This window comes from Lonchura striata, chromosome Z, assembly GCF_050655825.1.
Source record: "Lonchura striata isolate lonStrDom1 chromosome Z, ASM5065582v1, whole genome shotgun sequence".
In the NCBI taxonomy this organism is placed as follows: Eukaryota; Metazoa; Chordata; class Aves; order Passeriformes; family Estrildidae; genus Lonchura; species Lonchura striata.
The window spans coordinates 53,406,667-53,431,864 of record NC_140740.1 but is presented as its reverse complement, the minus strand read 5'-3'; the positions used below and the strand labels follow the sequence as shown (position 1 = coordinate 53,431,864).

General features: G+C 37.3%; 1 protein-coding gene across 5 annotated transcripts in view; it reads right to left on the bottom strand.

Moving 5' to 3' along the window:
* The window catches only part of PARP8 (poly(ADP-ribose) polymerase family member 8), a 112,615-nt gene that overhangs the window by 21,210 nt on the left and 66,207 nt on the right, over nt 1–25,198 (bottom strand). For all 5 annotated transcript variants that reach the window (XM_021553888.3, XM_021553889.3, XM_085567492.1 and 2 more), the window contains 8 exons: nt 24,548–24,642; nt 21,452–21,512; nt 20,408–20,498; nt 17,522–17,588; nt 16,046–16,171; nt 13,371–13,920; nt 11,078–11,131; nt 10,879–10,974 (listed from right to left, as the gene is read on the bottom strand). In XM_021553888.3, coding sequence (XP_021409563.1) covers nt 10,879–10,974; nt 11,078–11,131; nt 13,371–13,920; nt 16,046–16,171; nt 17,522–17,588; nt 20,408–20,498; nt 21,452–21,512; nt 24,548–24,642 — 1,140 coding nt within the window. The remainder of the gene's footprint in view (nt 1–10,878; nt 10,975–11,077; nt 11,132–13,370; nt 13,921–16,045; nt 16,172–17,521; nt 17,589–20,407; nt 20,499–21,451; nt 21,513–24,547; nt 24,643–25,198) is intronic.

Genomic DNA, 25,198 nt, shown 5'->3' with positions numbered 1-25,198 from the left:
TCTTGTTTCAGGCAACAGCTTTCCCAGTAATAAGCATACAGTCACTTGCTTTGCAGCACTTAAAACATTTATTTGCTGGGTTTCAAACATTCAAGACCTCAATAAACATCTGAAATCTTCTCGACTGATACAGTCTCACTTCATTTGCTTTACAAGAGCTAACATCTTTCAAATCTGATAATGTCACCCATTTGATTTAGTTTATCTGTCATGTTACATTGTATTAGGCAGCAGATGAAGCCAAACACGATCAAATTCATTGTGCCATGGCAAGCTGGACATGAAGTATCTATTACTGTCATTATTCTTGGGTTTTCCTCATTTAGAAGATGGTTAAATCATTTGTTCAGTGGGGCAACTATCCCAATCAACAGAATACACATACTTTCTTTATTTCAAAGCAAGGAATAATTCTGGAATAGCTGAGCAATCTAAATTTGGCCATGCTGGTCATGAAGAAAACTTGTAAAAAAAGGACTTATTTTTGATATTTTGTTTACAGTCTCAGCAAAGTAAGTTATCTTGAAACTAAATGATGGTAAAGGAACACACAGTTTGTCACCATTTCTCTTTTTCCTGCCCCTTTGTTATGATCCCAGAATTGTCTGAGCATCTGAAGAGGGAAGTTAGGAAAACAGACGTTGCACTTATGTTTGACTTTGGAAAATTTTTTGGTGTCTTTTTGGTTTTGGTTTTTTTTGCGTGTGTGTGGGGTTTTTTTTGTTTTGTTTTGTGTGTGGGATTTTTTGATTTTTTCTTTTTTTTTTTGGATCGGGGGTTTGTTTGTTTTGTTTTTTTTTTTTCCTCAGGCTGACACTAGACAACTCTAGATATAAGGAAGGGCAAGCAAGACAGAAGAATTTCAGCTCTGAAGTGGAACAGATACTTCTGCTAGGATCCATACAATTTTTCTCATTTTGTGTTTTTAATGAACCTTTCCATCCACTATAAATTTTGTCAAAACAATAAAATGGGGAAAATAATCCCAACCCTATAGCTAAAGGGACATTTCAACAGTCTGTCTTCATGTATCTAGTCTGATGCCTTTTAGCATACCCTAAAGTAATTTTAAAGTAGTTTTGAATTCTGTTTCTGGAATTGTCTCAATTAATCAAAATAAGATGTTTTTAACTTACATCTCCCATAGGTGTTACCAATGTATTCCAAGAGACATTGGTGTGGCAATTTCACTACTCAAGTCACTAGTTAAGCTCAACCATTTGTATTGTTTAAATCCCTACAAAATGAAAATACTAGCTTCCAATTCAGAAGCAAATGTTTGAGGTGTCTTATTTGTCACACTATGACTTACATATTCAGTGTTAAATTTCCTTACTTATGTTTTGCCTCCAATTGTGCACACTAGAACCAACAAAAACATATGAAAACTAATTAATAAATCAATTCTAAAAGGCAGAGTTTAAAGAAAAACACAAGCTTTACAGGGAAACTGGGATTCAAGGCTGCCCAATCTGCTGCTAATGTTTTGCATATTGACTGCATGTTTCCCTTTATATGGTGTCTACTCTGCTCTTCTCATAGGATGCATGCCTTTGGGATGGGAACAGATCGTAAATATGAGAAATGTCCCCAGCCACACTAAACAAACAAGAACAGCACTGACACATTTATAAAAGCTATGTTGTTCCCATGTCATCTTTGGATACTCTAACTGTGGTTCATTTATATATAACATTCAACAAGCAAAACATTCTAAGAATTTTTGTGTCTGTACTTGAAATGTTCAATGAATGTATTCTTACTGATGTGGAATTCACAACCACAAATGTACAGATTAATTACCCCTTCCTGGATTACTATCTCCCATTGTTTTCAAGGGGAAAATACACAACAAAATAGGGTTTACACACATACTTATTTCTTAATATGAATTTCATCCTAGGTGCACAAAGTTCCACAGATTACAACCACCACCTTGAGTATACAAGCTGACTGGCTGGGGGACTTTCTTGCTTCCTGAGGAAGACAACTGTAATTCCTTTCAGCAACAACAACTACCAGGGTCTTACATAGGCTTTATTTTTTCTCTCGAAAATATAAAACTAACATAAAGCCATTGGTCTTCACAGAACTATTAGCTAAGTGAAAACCATTGGGTGCTAAAACACTATTAGAAGGATCATTATTCCAGTGGGAAAAAAAACAGAAAAAAATAAGAAGAAATGGGCAGTTAACATGAGACTGCAAATGCTTGGAGGCAGAAGACAATGACAGAACTAGAAAGCATCTTCTGAATGTTTGAAGTTTTCAGACTTTTCCTTTAGCCACCCCCATTCTTTGCATGATCAGTAGCTCCCACCCAACTGCTGCTGTGGTGAAAAAAAGCACAGAGTTCCTGTGTGTTACAATGCAAATGTAATTTCTTTCTGCAGTGACTGAGACTGGCAGACACACAAACTGCCTACGCACTATGACATATCCTGCTTCCTAGACTAATACACTACCTAAAATATTTTCTAGACATTCTTTCGATTTGAAAAATCTGAAACTTTCATAGTCTGTATCGATCTAGCAACTTTCTAATGTGGGCTGCAGTTGTGCTCAAAGCAATGTGTCACACTTAGTCCTGTGTTCTGAGGGATGTAACACAGACACTAAAAAGGCTGTAACATGACTGACACATCTATAAAACTATTGATTTAACAGGAGATGCTTCAGGCAAGGCTCACTGCCTGACATACAGCAAATGCAGTAAATGGTGAAGGTGAAACCATTAGTGACCATCCCATTTTTCTTAATGAAAGCAACAGATGAGGAGGCAAAATGTAACTTCAAATCTCTGTTCTGTTTCCTACTTTCCACCATGCCAAGTCTTAGTTTTACTGTAAGGTAAACTCTCTGAATAGTTTATCAGTATTCATGTGTTACATGGAACATGCAGCTCAAAGACATGGGAGATACCATAGTGGTGATCAGGTACAACCTGAAGAAAGATGAGAATAGTCTGTAGCTGAGTAAGAAATGTCACTTGTTCTCTTTGGCTTTGTTTTGCCTGATCCAAATTTTATTTTCTGGGATTTTTGGAGAATTTTTGGGTTTTTTCTGGGTTTTTTGGGTTTTTTTTTTTGCAACTTACACACTTTCAAAAAATATATTTTTACTTCACAGATACAGAAAAAAAATGGTGAACAAACAAGCTTTATAGAATGCTAGATGGGGATGCTGCATTTGGTAACTTGTTGGCAACAGGAAAAGCTATACTGCAGTCTTTTTACTCTGTCAGTAAAATATACATTATTTGAAATCTATTCTATTAACATACAGGTTGTAGCTGGAAAGGCTTTTTTCATAAAAAGAGATAAAACCAGCCTATATTTTGGCATAAGGATTAGAAAGACCACAGTGTTATTCCACAAAAATCTTGGAATTCCATAAGCATCTTGGCTTAACTCCAGTTGACTAAACATATTTGTACACCTACACTTTTCTCCACAGTTCAGTGATGTTTATTCTGTTCAAGAAATTTCCTAGGACTAAGCAGCATACTCAATGCTCCTGTGTTTTCTGTGGTGTCTAAGACTCTTGTATTCAAAACACAGAGAAATCCAAGACCTCTTCAAGTCAACAAGACTCCACAAAGGGCAAGACTTCACCCATAGTAAACAAAATATAACTGAGATCACTTTGAGACAAAAAATAGTTTAAAAAAATGCAAGCTCACTAATGGAAAAAAATTTATCAGAATGACAGGACTATGCTTATTTTTACAGCTAAATAATAGGAACAGATATTTCAGATATTGCTTTATGATATTTTACTGTTCATATATTATGGGGAAAACATTAAATAGCAGAAATGTATGCTGTACAAATTTCAAAGAAACTAGCTGTAATATTTAATATTGTTGATTTTTTTTTACTAATCCTTTCTTTGTTCTAAGGAGGTCTCAGTCTGAGGTTTCAACACAAGATGGCACTCTATGGAGACTTCTTTACTAAAAAAAAAGGAAAACTGATACACAGATTGTCTTTTGTTTACCTCATTGAATATATTCTGAGATTATTTTGTTTTGTATAATTGTCTCACAGGTGTCTAAAACCCATTCACTCATGTTGTTCTGTTAATAGCCTTAGTATTTTGCAAATGAGGAATTTGGGAAGGCACAGAACATCAAGACAGATATCAGCTTTACAAATTACACTATGTAAAAGCTGAATAAGATCAAAGAATTACAGAAAGATTGAAGTTGGCAAGGATCTACACAGGTCATCTAGTCCAACATCCCTGCTCAAGCATGGTCACCTGGAGCCAGCTACCCTGAGCAGACAGTTTTGGAATTTCTCCATGGAAGTGAACTCCACAACCTCTCTGGACAACTTATTCCTATGCTCAGTCACATTCAGAAAAGGTGAAAAAGGTAAAAAGTGTTTCCTGTTGTTCCACTAAAACCTCCTGTGTTTCAGGTTGTATCCTCTGCCCCTTGTCATTCCAATGAACACACCATACAGGGCCTGGCCCCATCCTTTTTGCACCCTTCCTTCAAATATTTATAGACATTAGTAAGATCCCACCCATGCCTTCTTTTTTCCAGGCTCTCAGCCTTTCCTCCTGTGTGATGTGCTCCAGCCCCTTTAATCATCTCAGTGACTTTTCACTGGACTTTCTCCAGTAGCACCATCCCTTTCTCGTGCTCAGGAGCACAGAACAGGCACAGTGTGACCTCACCAGGGCAGTGTGCAGGGGCAACATCACATCTCTCCACACATTTAGACAGTTTTTACCATTTCATGTAGCCCAGAACACCATTAGCCTTCAATACCACAAGTACACATTGCTTTCTCGTGTCCAAGCTGGTGTCCTTGTCTGCCCAAGCCAAGCTGCTTTCCAGCTGGCTGGGCCCCGGCATACACTGGTGCCTGGGTTTGTTCCTCCCCACCTTCAGAACTTTGCATTTCTCTTTGCTGAACTGCATGATGTTCTTGGCATCCCACTACTCCAGGCTGTCGAGGTCCCTCTGTACAGCACCCATCGCTCCGGAGTACGACACACATATCCATTTTTTCCACCATCTCCAAACTCTCTGAGAAGACACTCTGCACCATCATCTAGGTGATTAATGAAGGTACTAAACAGGACTGGACCCACTACTGACACCTGGGGTACACAACTGAGTTGCTGACCTCTAAGTAGACTTTACCCAGCTGAACATCACACTCGAGGCCCAGACATTCAGCCAGTTTTCAGACCATCTCCTCAATCAGGCCACGCATCAACAACTTGTCTAAAAGGATCTTATGGCACACACTGTCAAAAGCCTTACTCACATTCAGGCAGAAAATACCCACTGCTCTCCCCTCATCTACCAGACCAGTCACTTCCTCAAAGAAGTTGATAATCAACTCAGTCAAGTGTGAATTCTCAGTGGTGAAACCTAGCTGACTCTTTGTGAAGATGTTTTTGTCCTTAATGTGCCTGAAGATGGTTTTGAGGCTTAGCTACTTCATCACCTTTCTACAGATCAAGGTGAGGGTGACCAGGGTGGAGTTCCCTGGATCCTCTCCTTCTTGCCCTTCTTTAAGAGAGGACTGACATTTTCTTTATTCCAGTCTTCAAATACGGTATCACATTTTTATTACACTTCTTTTAATCAGATCCTTAAATATAATAACCACTTTTGTTAATGACTCATGATCTCATAATATTAAATGTCTGTAATAAAAGTACATGCTGAATTCCTTAAACAACTTATTTCTCTACTGTTACAGTAGCAGAACTTTTGCATTATTAAAATGCAACTTAGTCCTTTCCTAGAATATTCTAGCAGTAATAAAAGGAAGACTTTAATAAAGTATTAAAAGAAGTAAATACCCAGCTAACATTGAACCAAATAATCCTTAGGTTTCTTTATTACAGTCTTAAATCTGCTTTGGAAAATACATGCTTTAGCTAGATGAACCAAAGCAGATGGTTTAAAAGGACCTTTGGAGGTCAGTCAGTACTTTCATTCTCACATACATTATTAACTTTATCTAAACTTTATCCAAGATTCTAGATAAAGCTAAAGCAAGTTTTTTGTAAAGCTTTATCAGGCATTGTAACAGGCTGCTCAGAGTAGCTGTGCAGTCTCCATTCTTGGAGATCTTCAAAAGCCAATGAAAGGCAGTGGATGAAACAAATTCCAGTTTCAGGAATTTTTCATTAGAGATGCATGCCCCATGCAAGAATCTGTCAGTACTTCAGAATGGGTTGTGTAGAAGTAATTCAACTTTCCTAAGTTAGTTTCTAACATCTAATATAATACTGTCGTTTGAAAGAAATCAGGATAATTTATGTAACTATTTAAACAACACAGATGTGAATGAGCTACCAACTGTTTAAAAATGTTAGGGGAAAAAAGCATTTCACAATGTTGTTGAAACAATCCAAATCTAGTCATTAATTACAAACAAATAATAGTCCATTCTCACTCATCTAAACAACTTCTCTGTTGAAAACAAATTCTAAGAAGGGAACATGAGGCTAATAACTCAAATGACCAGACCCTTACTTTTTTCAGTAGATTTGCCATGTCTGCCTTCTGTGTGCTTCCTCCATAAAACCTGTATTTGACCTTTCACTTTCCTCTTGTTCAAAACAGAGGAAGGAGATACTTCAGAAGACTCCTGAGAGCTCTGTAGCACAGGTTGCCTTGTACGAAGATGCACTGTGATTCTTCACATAACTTAAGGGAGCTGTTTGGATGTAGAGACTGCAGTCCAAACACTCGCTAATGATTTCAAAGCTGTTTCTTAATCTTATTGTGAAAAGTGAAATATGCAGGATTCCAATCATCATTAGAAATGACTGCATGAAATAACATTGGACCATATTATGAAAGTGCTTAAAGAATATTTTTTATTCTTAGATCTTTGTATTCCCTATGTTTTTCCTCTGATTTGCAGAACAACTGAAAATCATTCCACGTAGTGATTTCAAGTAATTTTCCAATTTTGGTGGTACTCTATGTAAGTGTGTCTCTCTAAACATCCATTTTGGCTTTTATAACTTTTGGTGTACTGCAAATAATCCTCAGATCTCACTGTGCTTTTGAAATAAATACAGAAGAAACATGCTATGATGAGATCTTTCATGCCTGTCTTATCTGGGAAAGGTGTGAATACTTACAGGAAAACATTGCCTACTTTATTACTGTGGGATTTTCTTAAGTGGATGGAATGAAACGGTGGACCATGGGCCTTTTCTAAAGAAGTGTGTTACAACTTCATGATGTGCTATAAGACTTTTATCCTTAGATATATGATTCCTTCTTCCATTTAAGAGAACCTTTGTTCTTCCCCTTCTCAGTAATATAGGTGCAGCTCCTTGTGAGTGCATTATGTTTGGGCATGTTCTAAGGCCACCCCATCTACCAAATCTCTTTTGTTTTACACACACACACATAAACTTGTGGCGTACACAGAGGAAATTAGTATTTAACTCTGGTCTTCTGTATTTCAGGGAATTTTGGAGCTCAAAAGAAAACTGGTTATTCTCAAAGATACTCACTTTGCTCTGTAAATAAATTCCTAAGAGAAATATAATAATTTCTTACTTATTGATATTCAGGAAGCCAATAAAGCGGCCCCTTTATTTATCCTCAATAAAGGACTAAGAAGGCCTAACAGCACCCAGAGATTTCAATGTACAAAGGGGATCCCTGAAGCAGTAGGGAACATTTGCATGATCAGATAATTATGGAGAGCTCTGGAGCAAGACAGATGTCCACTGTAAAATCATCAAGTCAAACATATGCAATCATGTCATGCAGCTGTTCTGCAACAAAATCTCCCATATAGTGATATGTCTGCCATGTGGATCTAGTGCCTAAATAAAGCCATACAAAATGATACATCTTGTTGTCATCAAGTGGTTGCTATCTTATGGGAAAAAAGATGTCAGGATTTTTTAAAAGTAACTTAAATTGAAATAGATATTAAAGCCAGACTACTCCCCCAGAAAAATTTATTTAGGAAAATGAAACATAATACTGAGAAGAAAGCTTGCTAAGAGAGATTGATTGAAAGATACTTTATAACTAAGATAAAATTATAGTCTGCAGAAATAAAAAAAAATTTCTCTCAGTTTCAGATGGTTTCTTCAGCTATTGTGAGGATGAGACATTTGTATTTCCCAAGTCAGTAATAACTAGCACAAAAAACTATGTACAGAATAAGAGTTTGTAAGTAGGTATAAAAGACTGTAATTGTTGTGTGATGGCAATTGTTCAATTTTTTTAAAACTGCATTTAAGACAATTAATAAACTATACTATAGCACCAGGCTGACATATGGGAGGATCAGAGAATCAAATTTCTCAGTGGTCTCCTTATAACTGCATAAAACCACATAAAAGATCAGAAAATCAAACCTATATACACATTAATTTTTCAAGCAGTAACTTTATTATGCTTTTATAATTTCATAGATCTTTTTTGCTGTTGAAAAAAAAGGTCCAAAACATAGAAGGGAAACTCACCATTAAAAGTACCCACACCTAGACACAAACCTGTGTGCGGGAACTGAACTTTAAAGGGAGAAACTGGTGAATGACCCAGAATTATACAGCCTGTGGCACCTCTCATGACACAACCTGCTGCAGAGAGAGCCTGTCATGTAATGCCTTCAGGATGCAGGCATCTGTAGAAAACGAGATCTGGATACTCGTGCTAAGCACACCATGGCAAGGTACACACCATTACAAAACTTGGTGAGGTTATGGTGGTATCCAAAGAGAGAACTCTTTACAAAGGACAGACACCCTCAATAAAACTACACTGCATGCAGCCATGCCTTAAATGAAAGCTTGCTGCGTTCTTGTAACAAAAATACTCAATTTCTGAGATCTGCTCCTGCAGCAGTACTAATGAGCAAATGCTCTTTTTCCTTACACACATTATATATATACACATATATATGTATGCATGTATGTGTATGTGTGTGTTCAACTGAAGCATGTACATAAACCCCACAAACTGACTACCTTCAAGCTGACCCTAGCCAGAGCTCTCAGTAGAATGAAGCATAAATTTCCTTAACACACTCCAAGGCCAGCTAATGCTCAATTCACACTGAGATCCTTTCTCACCTTCTACAGAAGTGCAAACTCATTAATGGCTCTATATTGCTTATTGAGTCATTCAAGCATGCACAGAGTATGCTAGATTTCTTCCTGGTATCTAATTTTTCCTAGGTTATATAATGACACTCTTCTGGTTTTGCCAAGCTTGTCAGGTTATGCCACTTCAAAGGCACTGATGAATATGTGTTGAGGAGCAAATATGGTTGCAGCTTCTTCTGTTGTGAAATGCTGACAAACTCTTAAACAGATAGCTCTAAAATGATCCTTTTTTAATTTGAAGACACAAAAGAGTAATTCTCAGAGATTTTCATCTTTAAGGTGGGAAAAAAGGAATTTAGATTTTTTCATTTAGAGCAGATAACTTTACATTCTGGTTCTTTTAAATAGAATAAATCCTACTGTTTGCTTTGATTTATAGATAATAGATAAACTCCAATAACTTAAATAACTATGTTTTTCAAAACAAGGTCAGATTTTTTTTAATCACTCTTCAAACATTACTGATTTTGTCTTATGTCTTTCTGTCACAGGTAATATACACAGCAGTGCAGTCAAACACAAACAGTGAGGAACTGATGCCTTTTTACAGGCTTCTAATCAGTTTTGGCTACTGATAAACCTGTCAGAATACATTGCTTTTAAAAGATAGATATGAGCTAGAAGAAGCAAAAATAACTCTGGATATCCAAAACTATAGGGGTTTAACCATGACATAAACCATTTGTACACTCTACATGCAGTCAGAATGCCTGACCCTGGTGCCAGTCAGTATCAAGGGAAGTGACACTGAGGTGACTTCTGCTACCAGGTAGAGCAATAGTCCTCCTGAATTCAAATCCATGGAACTACCACAAACAAGATCTGCTTCAGCTTATGTGTAGCTGCTGGCCACACTGTGAAGAAATCGTCTGGTATCAGCCAGACCATTCATTCACTGGAGTTAGTTTTCATGGCTTTAAAATCTTTTCAGGTTACTCATATTTCATTACTGGATGAAGGGCAGGTGAAACAAGAGGATTCTAAACTGCAAGACCAGCCCTAAAGCTAAGAATTGCATTCTGTTAAAATACTCTTTCACAAAGATGCACTGATCCAGGCAGTGTGTCTCTCATGATTGATCTTACTCTTTTACACTGTTCCATCAACAGCATGAGAGGCTACAATGATCAGCAGGAAAAATTCTATTCCCAGTCATACAGGAATGAAATGAGGAGCTGCCTAACTGGCCAGACTTTGGGCATACAGAGCCACAGCAGTTCTCCTAGACTGGGTCACTCCTAGATGAGGCATTTTACAGAACATATCTTTCGACTGCCTTTTTTATCACATTTGAGAATGGCTCATTCCAGCAGCCTGTGAGCGAAACAAGGTCAGAATTTCACAGAGTGCTGGCATTAACACCAGTGTATGTAAATACCATGGTCATGGTTTGATAAAAGCTCAAGGATGAGGTGCCCTAAACTTTCAGAAGAATGCCAGAGCACTGGGAAAACACTCTAATGCACTTCTCTGAGTTATGTGGCTGCGACTACTGCAGCACAATAGTGTTCGGTGAAATACATGCCCTTTTACATTTATGTGGTATGATAAAACTTAATTTCTCTCTCCCTTCCCTGTGAGACCTTTTTTGTTTCCAAATTTACAGCAAAACCTAGTTAATATGCTCCATATTTTTGCATCTCAAAAAAGTATTAGGATGAAACCCATCTGAAATAATTTAATGGTTTTCCAACAGGTTTGTATGGTCCACAGCTATTCAAAGCACTACAAAATGCATTGTTTTACCAGCACACCACTTACCCGCAGCATAGGGCCATTCTGGAACACATGAGGTTCATCACAAACTACACAGTATTCATTCAATACTGGTATCCGCTGCTCAGCAAATTCAATACTCTGAGAACAATGAAAATGAGAATAACAGCATCTGCTTAAAAATAATTAACAGTCAGCTCATGCTCCACAGTGTTTCATATGTGAGTAGCATATGACATCCTACCTGCACAAGAAAGCCGCGGTCTCGCACCGGAATGCATTTTGCACCATAATTTTGCTGCAACGGAAAAGTTGAGGCAACTTCAGTGTTGGCAGACTATTTATAAGGAAATGGTAGAACATTTTTAAGTTTTTGCATGTAAATATGCAAACAAAAAACATCTAAAGATGCGCGAACCTGATTACAAATAATCAATCCTTTTACTGTTTACTGATATGGGGTAGGTTTTTAGTATTTCTTCCTAGCTCTTAAATCTGATGGAGATTTGTATCTCACCAGTCAAGAAGCTTCAATCTCAAATGAAAACACCAGTGCCTCTACTCCATCCTAATAAACTGATATTTGGTAACTTCCACTAAGTTTTCACTGCATATTGCCTATCCAAATACAGGCTGTATGTTAAGGCTTGAAAGACTACTGTAACTCTCAGAAATACTAAAAACTTTTTTATTTTATATGTACTAAGGTCTCACTTCTGCAACACTGGACTAACATATCTTTATGCTCAGATACTAATCAAATTCTTTTTCTTTCAGCACACAACAACATAAATCAGAAGTAACTTCTGCTAACAAGACTCAGCGAGATTCAGACTTCCCTCCAGACTGGCATCTATTTCAACCAAACATTGTTTTGGGGAGAGTTAGACCAGCTCCATTTACAGTGTTTTGGCAGGTTCTTTTTAAATAGGGTTATTTCCTTTCATTTTTCTACTGTTTAATTGCTTAACTGCTTTTTCATTTTTCTTCTGGGAAACAATTCTGCTTGTATTGATATATACTCATATTTTAGCTGAGAATTGAAGAGAACTCAAGTATCTTGATTCACCACTCCTACATTCCATTGACTTCAAATTGCAGTTAGGCACCCAGGTTACATATATATCTGGTGCCTGCATATAAAATATGAAATAGAATCTTGATGCCCTTCTACTAACATCAAACTACATCTGACCATGTACATCATGATCTTCCCTCAAAGTAAGTGCACTGAAGCAATAAATTATGGGTAGTTTTCATAGGCTGCCAAACAGGCCTGCCTTTTTTCCTTATCAGTTGATAACATCAGTAATGAAACCTAGTCAGCTCTTCATTATCTTAAAAAAACAGAGGGACTTTTCCTATTAATATCAGGAGAGTAAAGTCTTGCTATGTTAATATATCCTCTGCTGAATCAGAAAAAAGTGCATCTCTAAACTGCAACAAAAATAAAGTCTGATGGCTCATCTTAAATGAATTTTACTGTGCACATCACATGAATCAACCACACAATATACATATAAATGATCTTATGATAGTGTATCCCTGCCTTTAGATCTGAAGTGTATAGCTTAAAGTTTACTAGATTACCATGAAACATAGTGCACTCAATGTAATTTCATTATGTAGAAAGCACTATTTTAAACATATGTATGGCATCTGAAGAAAGAATCAGCTTCCAAGGTGCCACCAGGAAAAGGGAATAGAGAGAACTATTTTCTAAACACTTCTCCCCAGATCACACACAAAAAACAGGCTGTTGCCTTGAAAGACTGCAAACAAACCCACTCTTCCTTCTAAAGTAAAAAGCCATCTTTAAAGAGGTATAGGCAGAAGAATCGATTTTGAAAGCTCTTTCTTAAATGCAAGAGCATATGCTGCCCTCTGTTTTCCCAATTGATCATGTCTCTGAGGAAAGTAAGAGGGCCAGCATGGGCCCAGTTCCTTGTGTGGCCTCTGATGTCCCTCAGCACATTTGAAGGTTTAAGTTTAGCCCTCCACAAATCACAAATGTGCAAGAGGTGAATGGAACCATGACTGAACTTGTTGCAGTATGATGGGGATGATGATGATTATAATGCAAATGCAAAGATTAGAAGGAAAGGGGACATCTATGGACGTCTAATGAACAGTTGTTTCCCCCACGAAGCAAGCAGGGAAATGAGAAAACTCCTCTGCAACCAACCTAATTTTGCAGCACAGAAGTGCACACTGTATCTTCTTCCTGCAGGAAGCATGCAGGGAAGAAGTGGGTGACTGAATTTTTTTCGTGACCAGCTGAGCTGAATTTCAACATGACACATAAAATCTCTGTCCCAACCCCAGCAAATTCTGATTTTATAACTTAAGTATATGTGTATGCACAGCTGTTTGAATCCTCCTTAAAAAGCTGACTTCATTGCTCTTGTCTTCTAGCATATCTAATATAGTCATTATCATAAATCCTAAGTATTAATGCCTTTGCACAAAAAGCATAACAGCACATTTGGAAAATAATAGGAGGAAAATGAGCAGAGTACAAAAAAAATGTTACTCACAGCAGTTTGTGAAGGTGATGATGAGGATGGTGTTAAGATACCAATAAGCCCTGAGGTAAGAGAGAGCCTCCTGCTCTCTGCCATGGTGGACTCCTTGAAAGGCTCCGTTTTGGATGATTTAGGGGCATTGGAGTAAGCCTTGCTGAGCAACTTGTGATTCTTCAATCCATCCAATTCTTCCATTCTAAGGTTACTGGAGTAGGATCTGCTTAAAAGTTTGTGGGGCTTCAAGGTGCTGTTGTGCTCACATCGAGGATCCCCAGAGCACGACCTATTTAACACCTTATGGGGCTTTAAAGTGATGCACTCCTCCTGCTTGACAGCTGCAGAGCAAGCACGACTCAGCAGTTTGTGCGACCTAAGAGCCCTAGGGTCACTCGATAACGAGCGGCCAAATGTTCTGTGAGATTTTGTGGCACACACATCCTCCGCCTTCACTGTGCTAGAGCAAGTCCTTCTCAGTAGTTTGTGAGTCTTGGAGATGCCATCCTGTTCTGGCTTCAGTTTTGATTTATTCTTACCACAGCCAGGTGGAGGATAACTTGGCGACCTTAGAATAAAGAACATGGCAAAGTTGGAGAATAATCAAAACCCTTGGCAAATCAAGCAAGATCACAGAGATATAAACACTTTTAAGTGCCACCCATGTTTATATTTTTTACTAGTGATAATGCAACCCAAACTTTTAATAAACAATTGTATATAAAACATCTTCCAATATCAAAACATGCAACTTACTCCTATTTACACACAAGCACATTAATCAAAATGACAATCAACTGATTAAGTAGAAGTTAGACCTGCGACCTTACAGCTTTTTGTAAGGTCTTCTGTGTCTCAAAACAAACAAATTATTCTGTAAATTATCTTTGAAATGAAATCTACCTCTTATAACACATTCTCCTTATCAAAATTTATCTTTTCTATGTAATGCCCACAACATGATCCCATGCAAGTTATTGTATTCTGGACACAGCATAAAAAATTCTATGTTTAGATCCAATGGAAGATACAATGAGCAGTGACACGTGGGAGACATTAAATTTAATTCAGATGAAAAGAATATTATTTTAAAACCATCATAATAACGTGGGCACTTTGTGAAAGACAAATTTATTCCCTTCTTTCTGGTTCTAGACAAATTCTAAGTCTGTACTACTAGAAATGAGAATGTGAGAGACCTAAATTAAGAATGCAGAAAGTAAAAAACAAAAGGTTTTTATGAAACAACATCCACACAAACTGATACATTTCTGTAAAGTTCACATTTGCCTGTCCTTGCAAAGAATGTGTAACAGGCATGCTGAATCATTTTCCTATGTTTTATAAGCAACACCAATCTTTGGAAGTTTTTTATTTTGTTTTGGTTTGGTTTTTTGTATGTTTTGTTTTGTTAGGTGGCTTTTTTTGGTGGGGGGTAGGTTTTTCTTTTTTTTTTTTTGCATCAAATAAAGAAGTTAAAACCCAAAGGGAGAGGCTGGCAGGTTTCCCCACCCCGTTAGCAAGCGTTGACAGTGGAGGAGGCAGGTGGAGCCTGCTGATTCACTGTAAGCAGCTGGCTCACTCTCACCCTCCTGCAGATGGGAGGCAGGACTGGTGCCCTGGGTACAGAGAGGGTCCTTACGTTTGGGCTGAGCCATTTCTGGACTTAAGCTCCCAAACCAAGAGGAAAAAGAATGGGCTGGTTTTGTATGCCCTTTGTGAATAAAAACAAGCTCCAAGCTACAGCCTGGGCTTGGCAGTCGTGTGTTGCATGGTAGGGAATGGAGAAGACTTCTACTTACAACACCATCTTTCTACCAATCTTTTTTCATCTTTGACATTCCATCCTTTTTCCATCTGAGTGCTTGCTGTATTATATCTCTTTTTCATACTCTGACCTTAGAATGGTAAAATTAATCAAAAGGAAGGAATATTCAAAGAAGCATTCAATTCAAATTCAGTAACTGAACCGAAGGAGTGATCTGTCAACCCTCCATAATCAGGAAACCACACTAGAGTAAATAGTCACAACCCTAAAAGAGGTAAAATCAGAACCTGATTCTACATATACTTACAAGTATGAGCAACTGGCAGAAATTGTAATAAATTCAAATTAATTCAAACTATTCATAAACTCTTATGCTTTCTAATGACTTTTCTCTAAAATTCTGTGCCTGCATTTCAGAAGTGGAAAACATTAATGTAGTCAAATACTGGAGTGGGGAGGGTGCTCAGCATCTTAAAGAATCATTCATTCAATAATGACCATTCCAGTTTTAAAAAACTAAATATGCAAACTGCTGTATAAAGAAGAGCTGGAAAAACACAGTCTTTAAAATATACATAACATATGCTATACATATGTATTACTTTTATTTTTATTCTTACTATTCAAGTGAAGATAAAAATAAAAACACAAGTTAAAATAAAAATAATTATTTCCAGTTCTAGTTGTAACATGGCTGTTTCAGAGAGCAGGACACTGAAATGTTCTGGCTTCTAATAATCTTAGAAGCTGCAACAATACCTAGTTCACTCCTGAAATCATGCAATGCAAGGACAGTAAACCCATGAGGTAAGATATAAATAGAGAACTTCTCTGTGAAGAAAAGTCAAGATTTCACCTTGTGAAGTCTGCTGTGGATTTTGAACAGTTTATGGTGATAAAAGCTCATTTTCCTTGCTGCAATTACCTGCGCAACGTAGAAAAGATGTGCAGAGGGGATTTCACCTTTTTGTCAGACACCTTCTTATTGTGCGTACAGTTAGATTTTTCTTTACTGTTCTTCCACTGTTGTGTAACAAATGTCTGCATGATTCTACAAATAAGGATAGAAAAGAAAGATTTTCTTATGCCAGCCAGGACATACGATATTTTAATGCTATGGTCTCGGTGGTCACCATGCAGGTGTCAATGCAGTGTTCTCACTCTACAGATGAAGTTTTCTGCCATGTATGTGGATTAATAATTGAGTGTCCCAGCTCCTCAAAACCCCTTTTTTTTCATGTAGAGCCAATTAAATATGGGACTCTTAATGAGAATACAGTCTGTGTAAAAAATCACTGCAAAACTTACGCAGATGATACCTCTCATGGGGATCTAGACATAAACTGAGTCAAGGGCATCAAATTCAGCTACAGGGGTCTACCTCTCACATGACCACTGGTTACTGCATCTGCATGGCTGAGGAGAACCTTGTTCTCTGACTCTAATTTTGCAGTGGGGGTCTTAATAGTGATAAAAGTCAAAGCTAAATTTGGTGTGAGAAAGAAATATGCCATTGCCATAGCCATGATGGACCAGTGGGCTCACGGGAATTTTTACTCCTGCTCAGCTGTGAACTGTGCAGCTAAGTTCTTGAAAATGTCATATGGGAACCTTGTGTAATTACCTGGTGCAAAAAAAACACAGACAGGGTAAATAGCAAAACATTTTAAGAGATTATTAATTTTAGGGAAGCATTTATTTCTTTTTTTTTTCTTCAAAGTTATGTACCATAGAGATTTTAATAACTTGCTTAATTTTTACGATTATGAAAGTGTTGCACCGAATTTCTTAAAACACTAAACAGGATTTTGTTTTCCTCAGGGGTTTCTTAATGTTGTAATGACGAGATACTAAAGCATATATACTTAAAAATTTATTACATGTACAAAAGCATATGTAAAGAGATGATTCAGCAAAGTTGTATTAGAAAGAGCTCAACTATGATCATATTAAACTGACAAATTTAACTATCCTTCCATCTTGTCCTCAAAACATGGATGGCCTGATTTTTGTGGTATATCCTAGAGGCAACCATGAAAGCATAGCCCCCTCAGGGTATGCATGAAGCTCAAAAGGACTCCTGTTTCAGAGGCTTCATCATCTAAGCAGAAAGATGAAACTGAAAATTCCTAGATATGGTCTTTATACCTTTTATAGCTTACTTCCTAAAAGGCAATAAAGTGACAGAAAACCCTGGCAAGTAACATAAGTTAGGTTCTCATCAACAAACCCAAACTTAAAATGGCAAATATTGACTTTTATTTAAAGATAAACAACTTCAAGGGGTATTGATCCAACAACAAACGTAGCAACATGAATTTTATTCTACTTGACACGGTCTGGAAACTGAAGGAGTGTTATATTTGCCTAAAAACACGGGTTTGTACTTTTCTAGACTTACTTTTTCAGCTGATGTCCCAACCCAAATCTTTCCTTAGTAGAGATCTGAAATACATCCACAGTTGGCACTAGGGAAAAAGGATATTTGTTGATATATGAACTTACAGTAGTAATGACAAACTTGTGGCCACATAAATCTTATTTAAGGACCCTCTTCTCTGTGGGGCTTTACTACAGACAATTAAATTGAAGCAATGGCAAGAGTGGACATGTCATCTAAGCATATTATGAAAGGAGTGGTCCTTTTTGGAACATCAGGCAATATAATTTATAATTTTACATATGGAATTCTCCCAAATGTATCTCTTCCCACGCATTTTGTTTACAAAAATGTATCTTTTTTTACATATACACTATGCAAGTAGCAAGCAGCATCATATTAAATGTATCTGGACTGGCAGTTTATCTCACCTAACATTTTAACCTTTTTTCCTGAGTAAGTTGTCTATACCTAGTACAGTTTCTGTGGCTACGAAGAAAGTCCAGACTTAAACTGAATTAATTTGTATCTGGATTTTGCTTCTGAGGGTGTTTTAATACAAGATCAAAAACCATCATCTAAGTGCCTGACATGTGCATTCCAGTGGCTAAGTATTACCCTAAAATTTCCTCAAGGCCTGTCCTAATACTGGTATATCCATATTCATGTCAGAAATTGCAAATGTACAGGGTAAAGGATGGAAATTAGCTAGTGGTATTACTAAAATCCTTCCATAACATTTGCTAGATAGAAGTGGCAGATGGAAGCCAGTACTCGTTGAGAGAGCCACAGGGCCTCAAGGCAGGACAAAAACCAATGCATACTACAAGCACAAACAGCCTGCATATTTTGTATTGCATAAGGGGACAATGACCAAAGTAAAATCAAAAAGTAATTAAAACAAAAAATCTGGGGTTTGTTCAAATTTTATTAGAAATGGCAAAACAATATTTTGATGTTATTCTTATCACTCAGTTGAATTTTATTCAGAATATCCAAGTTTGTACTTTAATTTTGCTTAACAGATTAAATTTGATAATAAAATACAATATGTTTGCCATGCAATTTAACTTAGTTCAAAGATCAGTAGTTACCTCTCTTCAAATGTTATTATTCAAATAACATGAAACATAAACTCATCTTTTAAATATAAACTGCTGATTATTTTTTTGAAAGGGATGAATGATTTAATTAATGCAGTATCTTTGGATTGTCAAATTTCAGACACACTGCAGGGTTTGGTGGGACGGGGAATACTTTAAATACCATCCTACCTACAATCAGCAGTCTTATAACCTGACATCTAGACCAAAATTTTTGTCTAGACTCTACATTCAGATGAGACATGCCAATACCACTAGCTGATTCATCCTCTCTAACACAGGTTTCTAAGGCATGAGGGACTAACTGCCCACGCAGCCCCTACTGAGACAAGCTATTAAATAGAAGAACTATCTAAAATCAGTGTATTACACAGCTACAGGGTGGTACTCATATCCTCCACTGTGCTTTGCAATGTACTGTGTTCTTGTTTCTCAATGAATAGAATGTAGTATAGGAGAAAAACATAAAATTCTGGCTCTGTATTCTCAAGAAAACAGAAGAGGAATTCACAGAATTAACATAAAAGATGGTGGATCTCACTGTGCTTTGCTAGTAAGTAAAGAGACATGGCTGAAAAAAGCAGCTGAGCGCATAAAACCTAAAGTTCTTGCCTGTGGCCCTGCTCCTGCCTTTCTCAGAACTCCAGCACTCCCACAACAAGCAGTCAGCTTGCAGCACTGGGAACTGTGTTTGCCACCTTAACCTTGTCATTGATGAAGCATATATATTCTTGTTACTTCTCATTTCTCACTGCATGCTGCTCTACACACTTCACCTTCTCGTATTTGCTGCACTTCTTTATTTTTTAAATTACATTTTGATAGGAATGTTCTGAATACTAACACTGCTTCTTGCTATCGCAAATGCATACTTTAAGATTTGTATATTAACAAAAACAATTGAAGTAATAAACCCCAGAGAAAAAGACTAAAGTCAATGGGAAAAAAATATTGGTCTGATGAAATGCTTATTTGAATGAACAGAATAGAGCTTATAGTTAGAATCAATAGACAACATGTCCTATAGCAATAGCTCATTGGGACAGATTTTGCTCAACAGGACTGGAAATATCTATTCATTTTCCAGAAGAAGAATTCTCCCATAGATAAAAGCATGAACTGACAGCCTTTACTGTAAGTCTCCAAGGCTGGGAGGCTGGGCAAGTTATTATCCAAACTGAGTCTGACTTCAACTGTAAAAATATATCTCAAGTTGACTCTCACATATGAATGCTTCCAAATCTTCAAAATCAGTCGATTCTTCATAAGCTTGACCATTTTTCTCTCATGAGGAAATTTTACTCACTTAAAAATTCTTTCAAATCTAAAGATTTCCAGAATTCACATACTCATGTAGAAACCAGAAGCTGAAAGGGGAATTACTATGGCCTGACTCTTTAAAGCTGCATGAAGAAGTGCATGTAGGTCTGTGTATGTCTTCATTATCAGTCATATCCCATCTGTGCAGATGATGTTTGATTTAAAAAATGAGGAAATCACATATTAGAAACTCTCAATCTTTATTCCTTAACCCTGGTTCCTAGGGGAAGCAGCTGCATCTCAAAGGGTATCAGGAAATTAATTTCCCAAAATCAACCTATGCAAGTTTAAATTAGATGCCTGTGTCACTAGGAAGGGCCCAGCCAAGCAAATACATGTAAGCCAAATTTCAAATCAATAGGACTCCTCTCAGCAGTAGAACTGAGCACATGCAGGGTCAAAGATTTGGTAGTGAGTAAGTGACTAACCCATGGCTCAGACTGAACACCACAAAAGCCACAAGAAGCATACAAAATTGACCAACCTGGTCCATTTAGGTACTGGGTAAGTGAACAGTGCAGTCGCACTATTATAGGCTCTGTGCGAATTACATCCCAAGCCACAGCAATCTCCTCCTAGTTTAAGACAATAAGAAAACAACAGACATCATTAGCCATTTTGAGGAACTACTGCCTTTTGTCAGTCTGCCTTAGGGTTGCTACAAACACTATCCAACCATTTACCCAGTTGTTTAGTATCTACTCCAACATCATCAGTCTCAGCACAAATTATGGCATGTCAACGCCCCCTGAAGATCAGTGTCAGACTATTTCCAGTTCTTGAGTTCATTTAAACCAAGCAGACGTTTATACACAACACTGCATGTACAGTACAGGCAAACACATTCCCATCTACCAACAGCTCAAAGCTGAGAAGCAAAGGAACAAAAAAGACAGAACAGTATGGTTCAGTAAGTGTCTTATGTGCTGTGTGGACCTGAAAATAAGACATGTCTGTGCAGAAGCTAATCATGACCTTATAAGTTCTCATTTTTGCTCTCTATATAGAGGCCAGAAAGTTGCTGCACAGATAAGGTGAAGAAGTGTGAAGCTGAATGACAGCATGAGAGCTAGAGAAACCATGCTGCCAGCCAACAAAGAGCTCTCCTGTTCCTTTGCCAGTCAAGCCTCTCTCTTATCAATGTACAGGAGCACTCCTGACAAAGTCCTCTTCCCTTCAGGACTGTAAGAAGTGCTTTCACCTGACTCAGGTCTAGGTTAATATAAAAATAATGGTGTTTCATTTATATTAGACTAGATTATATTAGAACATTTACCATTCACAAAAAATGTTTGGGAGGAAATACACATGCGACAAATAAAAGCCTAACACAGCATTTTAGCAAAGTGGTCATAAAAGGGAAGAAAACCTTCCTACCCTGTATCAATCAATAATGTGACAACCACTTGTGAAGATCAAGTCTCCAAAAAAAAAGGAAAGTATCAGTGGTTGTCTAGAGAGTATGATGTGTAGCAAAATTAAATGGGTATTAATGTTCATTATGTAATTCTGTTATTAGATTACTTACATCAAGAAAGCTAACATCAATATGTAGATCAATATCTACATCATCAATGGCTCCATATTCCCTGAAAGGAAATAATTACATTACATTAGAGCTCTTTAAGATACTCCTCAATTCAGGAGTACTTACAACATCCAAGATTTTATAAAGGATTATCTTATCTGTAAAATCAGAATAGTTATAAAATACACATTTACATAGATTGGATCAATATTCCCAGTGCGTGACCATCAGCTGCACTTAAAAGCTTTGTTCAGAAGATCTTAAACACACTAAACCTTTTCCACTAATTCCCCCAAAATATCTCCACTGCTGCTATGTATTTCTGCCTCAAGTATTGCAAAGATGAGCAAAGAAAAATGAATAGCCACATGCTACTCCCATTTATGACACATGAGAATCTTGTTAATTTTCAGAAGTATTTCAGGTTAACAGCCAGTAACCTAAAACCAGACTTCAGATAAACCACTGAAGACAATTACAACATAGCCTATAGGGTGGCATGTTATATCTGGGGGATTGTTTCATGCATTCAAGCACTTGTCTGTCAAAAATAAAGACTGCCCAGTAATGTGCTCAAGGCAATAGTTAATCTTTTTTATCTGTTATGTGCAGTATTGCAAGATTCGGATTTGACAGGTATTTCATTACCATCTGAAATCTTACATTTAAACTGTGATTTTTCTACCTTTTATGTTCTGACTTACTCTGATTGCCCTCCCCCAACATACTTGAAGACTTCTGAAAAACAGAGCTACAAAATAATTATTAACAAACCTAAACAAAAAACTTTCTTCCCTTTCATGTATGTTAATTAAGTGGACAATATTGTAAAAGTATTATCGCTCCAATTTCCACAGATTAGCTTCCAGCCACTAGGATGTGTTTAACTTTGAAGCTCCATTTCTATGCTTGTTGACACACTGACTCCCATGCTTTTCAATTAAACTTCACTAAGTGCAGAGCAACAGTTGTACATAAATCAGTCAACAAGGCAGTTTTGAAACAGTAAAATGTAACTGTTTCCTACCAAAATGACCTCTCAGCTCTGGTAGGGCTGAGTTTGCACTGGAAACCGCTTGAGCTCTTGTGCAGTTTGATGAAGGGAGCCCCTTCCACCAAAATTCAGCAACCCAGTGGTTCTGTCTGGTCAGGGAAAACCCAAGCTCACCCTCTAGATCAGGTCTGTCCACACATGGCACACACAGGGCAGGACAGGGCTCTATTATAGGAGACTTTCCAGCCACCTTTGTTGCTGCTTCACTGTCACCTCACCCAGAGCTGAGGTGACACTGGAGCAGGTGCTGCACAGGCACTCGCTGACCTCCTACAGCTCACTAAAATCCTGGCTTTGAAACAGGGAAGCTCATACTCACTTGAAATACACTTCCATACTCACTTGAAATCGCTTTTGAAATCGCTTTGCCCTCACTCAACTACTATCCTAAAAGATGGGTTTTAGACACATGATGCTAACTCTAGTTTTAATTTCTCAAGCTGACATGAGGAGGAAATGATGTCTTATTTCAACACCTGCATCTTATGATTTGCTATCTACAATAGCTTCATCAATGCCTCTTGATTTTGAAACTCCCAGAGGTCCTCTGCCCATAAATGAATAAGCAAAAGATCAGCTGGATGGATCACTTTCTCAGGGCTTTTGTGGCCAGATTTCTAAGGGCAGTGGTGAAAAGCATGCAGGAACAGAAACTTTACTTTTACATGTAAAACTGACTCTGTGACAGCAAGGGGTTAATGAAAGGAGGGTCAAATGTCTAGAAAATATCCACTCTCAGTGCATACTTTTGTCAGAGAAATTCCTCTCTTCTTAGAGAAGTGGAGCTGCACAAGAAGGATGAAAATGAACACTTAAAGCTGTGGGGTGTATTTCCAAGAATTGGTAAATATTTTCAGCTGCAATACAGTGGATAAGGTTTTACACATGCCAAAAGCAGCCACAGGTGCTAGTTTCTACTAGACTGAGCTCAAGGGGATCACAGTGTTTCCAGTGAACAGCTGATTCAGTAAACTACATGCATTTAAATTTGCGAAAGGTTACACATAATGTTTCCATTTTAGGAGCTTAAAGGAATTTCATCGTTATCAGTTTAGCAAATAAACATGTATTCATTTCCTAAATCTAAATACTGCTATTCAGATTTTGATTCCCCAGGTTCTTGAAGTGTAATAAATTTCCATTTAATTTGAAAAAGTATAGTAGTTTATAACTGTAGGTATGCTCTCTCTTCTTCTTACTTGGTTGGTATGACAACTTTGATATTTTTCCTTGCAATACATCTAGTAGGTCTGTTATATCTTACCTACCTGTTATTTTATGTAATTATTAAGATTATATTGATGGAAAATGAAGTTATAAAATATCTGAGGCTTATTAAAATATATATGTGATATGCACTATGGCAGAATCATGGACATTAATATATGCCCAACAGAATTAGTGTGCAATTACTCTTAGCAATTTGCATCTGGCCAAGGTTCTACTACTTCCCTGTGCAGGATACTTTAGATCCCCGCAATCTAAAAACTTCCATAACCTCTGATCAAGCCCTAGCTTCTCACATGGTGTCAATACAGAGCATTTGATCACTTCTTTTACCTTCAAACAGCTATTCTGAAGAAGAAAAACTGTTACTGTGTCTTCTCTCTATCTTTTTCTCCTAGACTGGACAAATAAATCCCTTCAGTTGTTCCCTAGGGAAAGTATTTATTAAATCTCTTATCATTCTTCTTGTTCACCTCTAGGGCAAAATTCAGAATATGACAGAAAAAGAGTTTAACAAGGCTTTAGAAAAATGTTAAATAGTAATTTACAACAAAACACAACGGCCTGACTAGAACTGCAAAAGACAATGATGTTTTAGAACAGGGCTGCTCTCAGCACAGCTACTTGTAACCATGCTGAAAAACAAAAGAATCTCCAAAAACCCAGCACTGATACTGGTTTGCAGTGCTCCCTCCTTTTGTCACACAACATGAAGAGATTACCAGAAAAGACTTGTGCTTTAGCAGTCAGGGAAGATCCATATAGAATTCAAAATCCAAAACATGAAGGAAAGTACGGAAAGGCCAGTGCCATACCTGAGAGATACTGCATTAGGTCCATAGATCTCTCTCACTGCTGTTAGATCAGCCTCCAGCTGTGGGTGCTTGTGAAGTTCTCCATCATAGCTAACCTTTGGGGAAAGAAAAATATCTTAGAAGCTCTGTATTTAATTTCTGGCACCTGATTTAGACTATACTCTCTATAAAATTCATGACATTAAGATTCTTTAATGTCACACTCAGACGGGACAAGTTGAAGCCCTGAGGCTACCTCATCTGCTAAAGCAGTAAGATTTTCAAAGCAAGCACCTCAGCCTTGAAGTGTTTTATGGTTTTTCTTCCTGTTTGTGGGAAGAGAAGCTGCAAAGGAATCATCCATCTGTCCTATTTTGTTCTGGGACACTTCTATATTTTAAAAATGTTAAGTAGGATAAGAATCAGATGTCCCCAGTTTTGTCATCCAACCACTACAGCAAAAAGGTTTGCTTACTCTTGTTTGTTGTCACACTCTGATAGATCCTAGATACAGAATCGCTTGGGCACAAGAGAAGCATGAAACTATTCTCTATACCCAGCACCTCAGCATCTAAATCACTTATTCATTGGCTACATTCTGCCTGCCCACCAGTGAAATAATATCAGATGAAAAGAAAATTAAAATGACACTTTCCCATGTTAAGTATTACA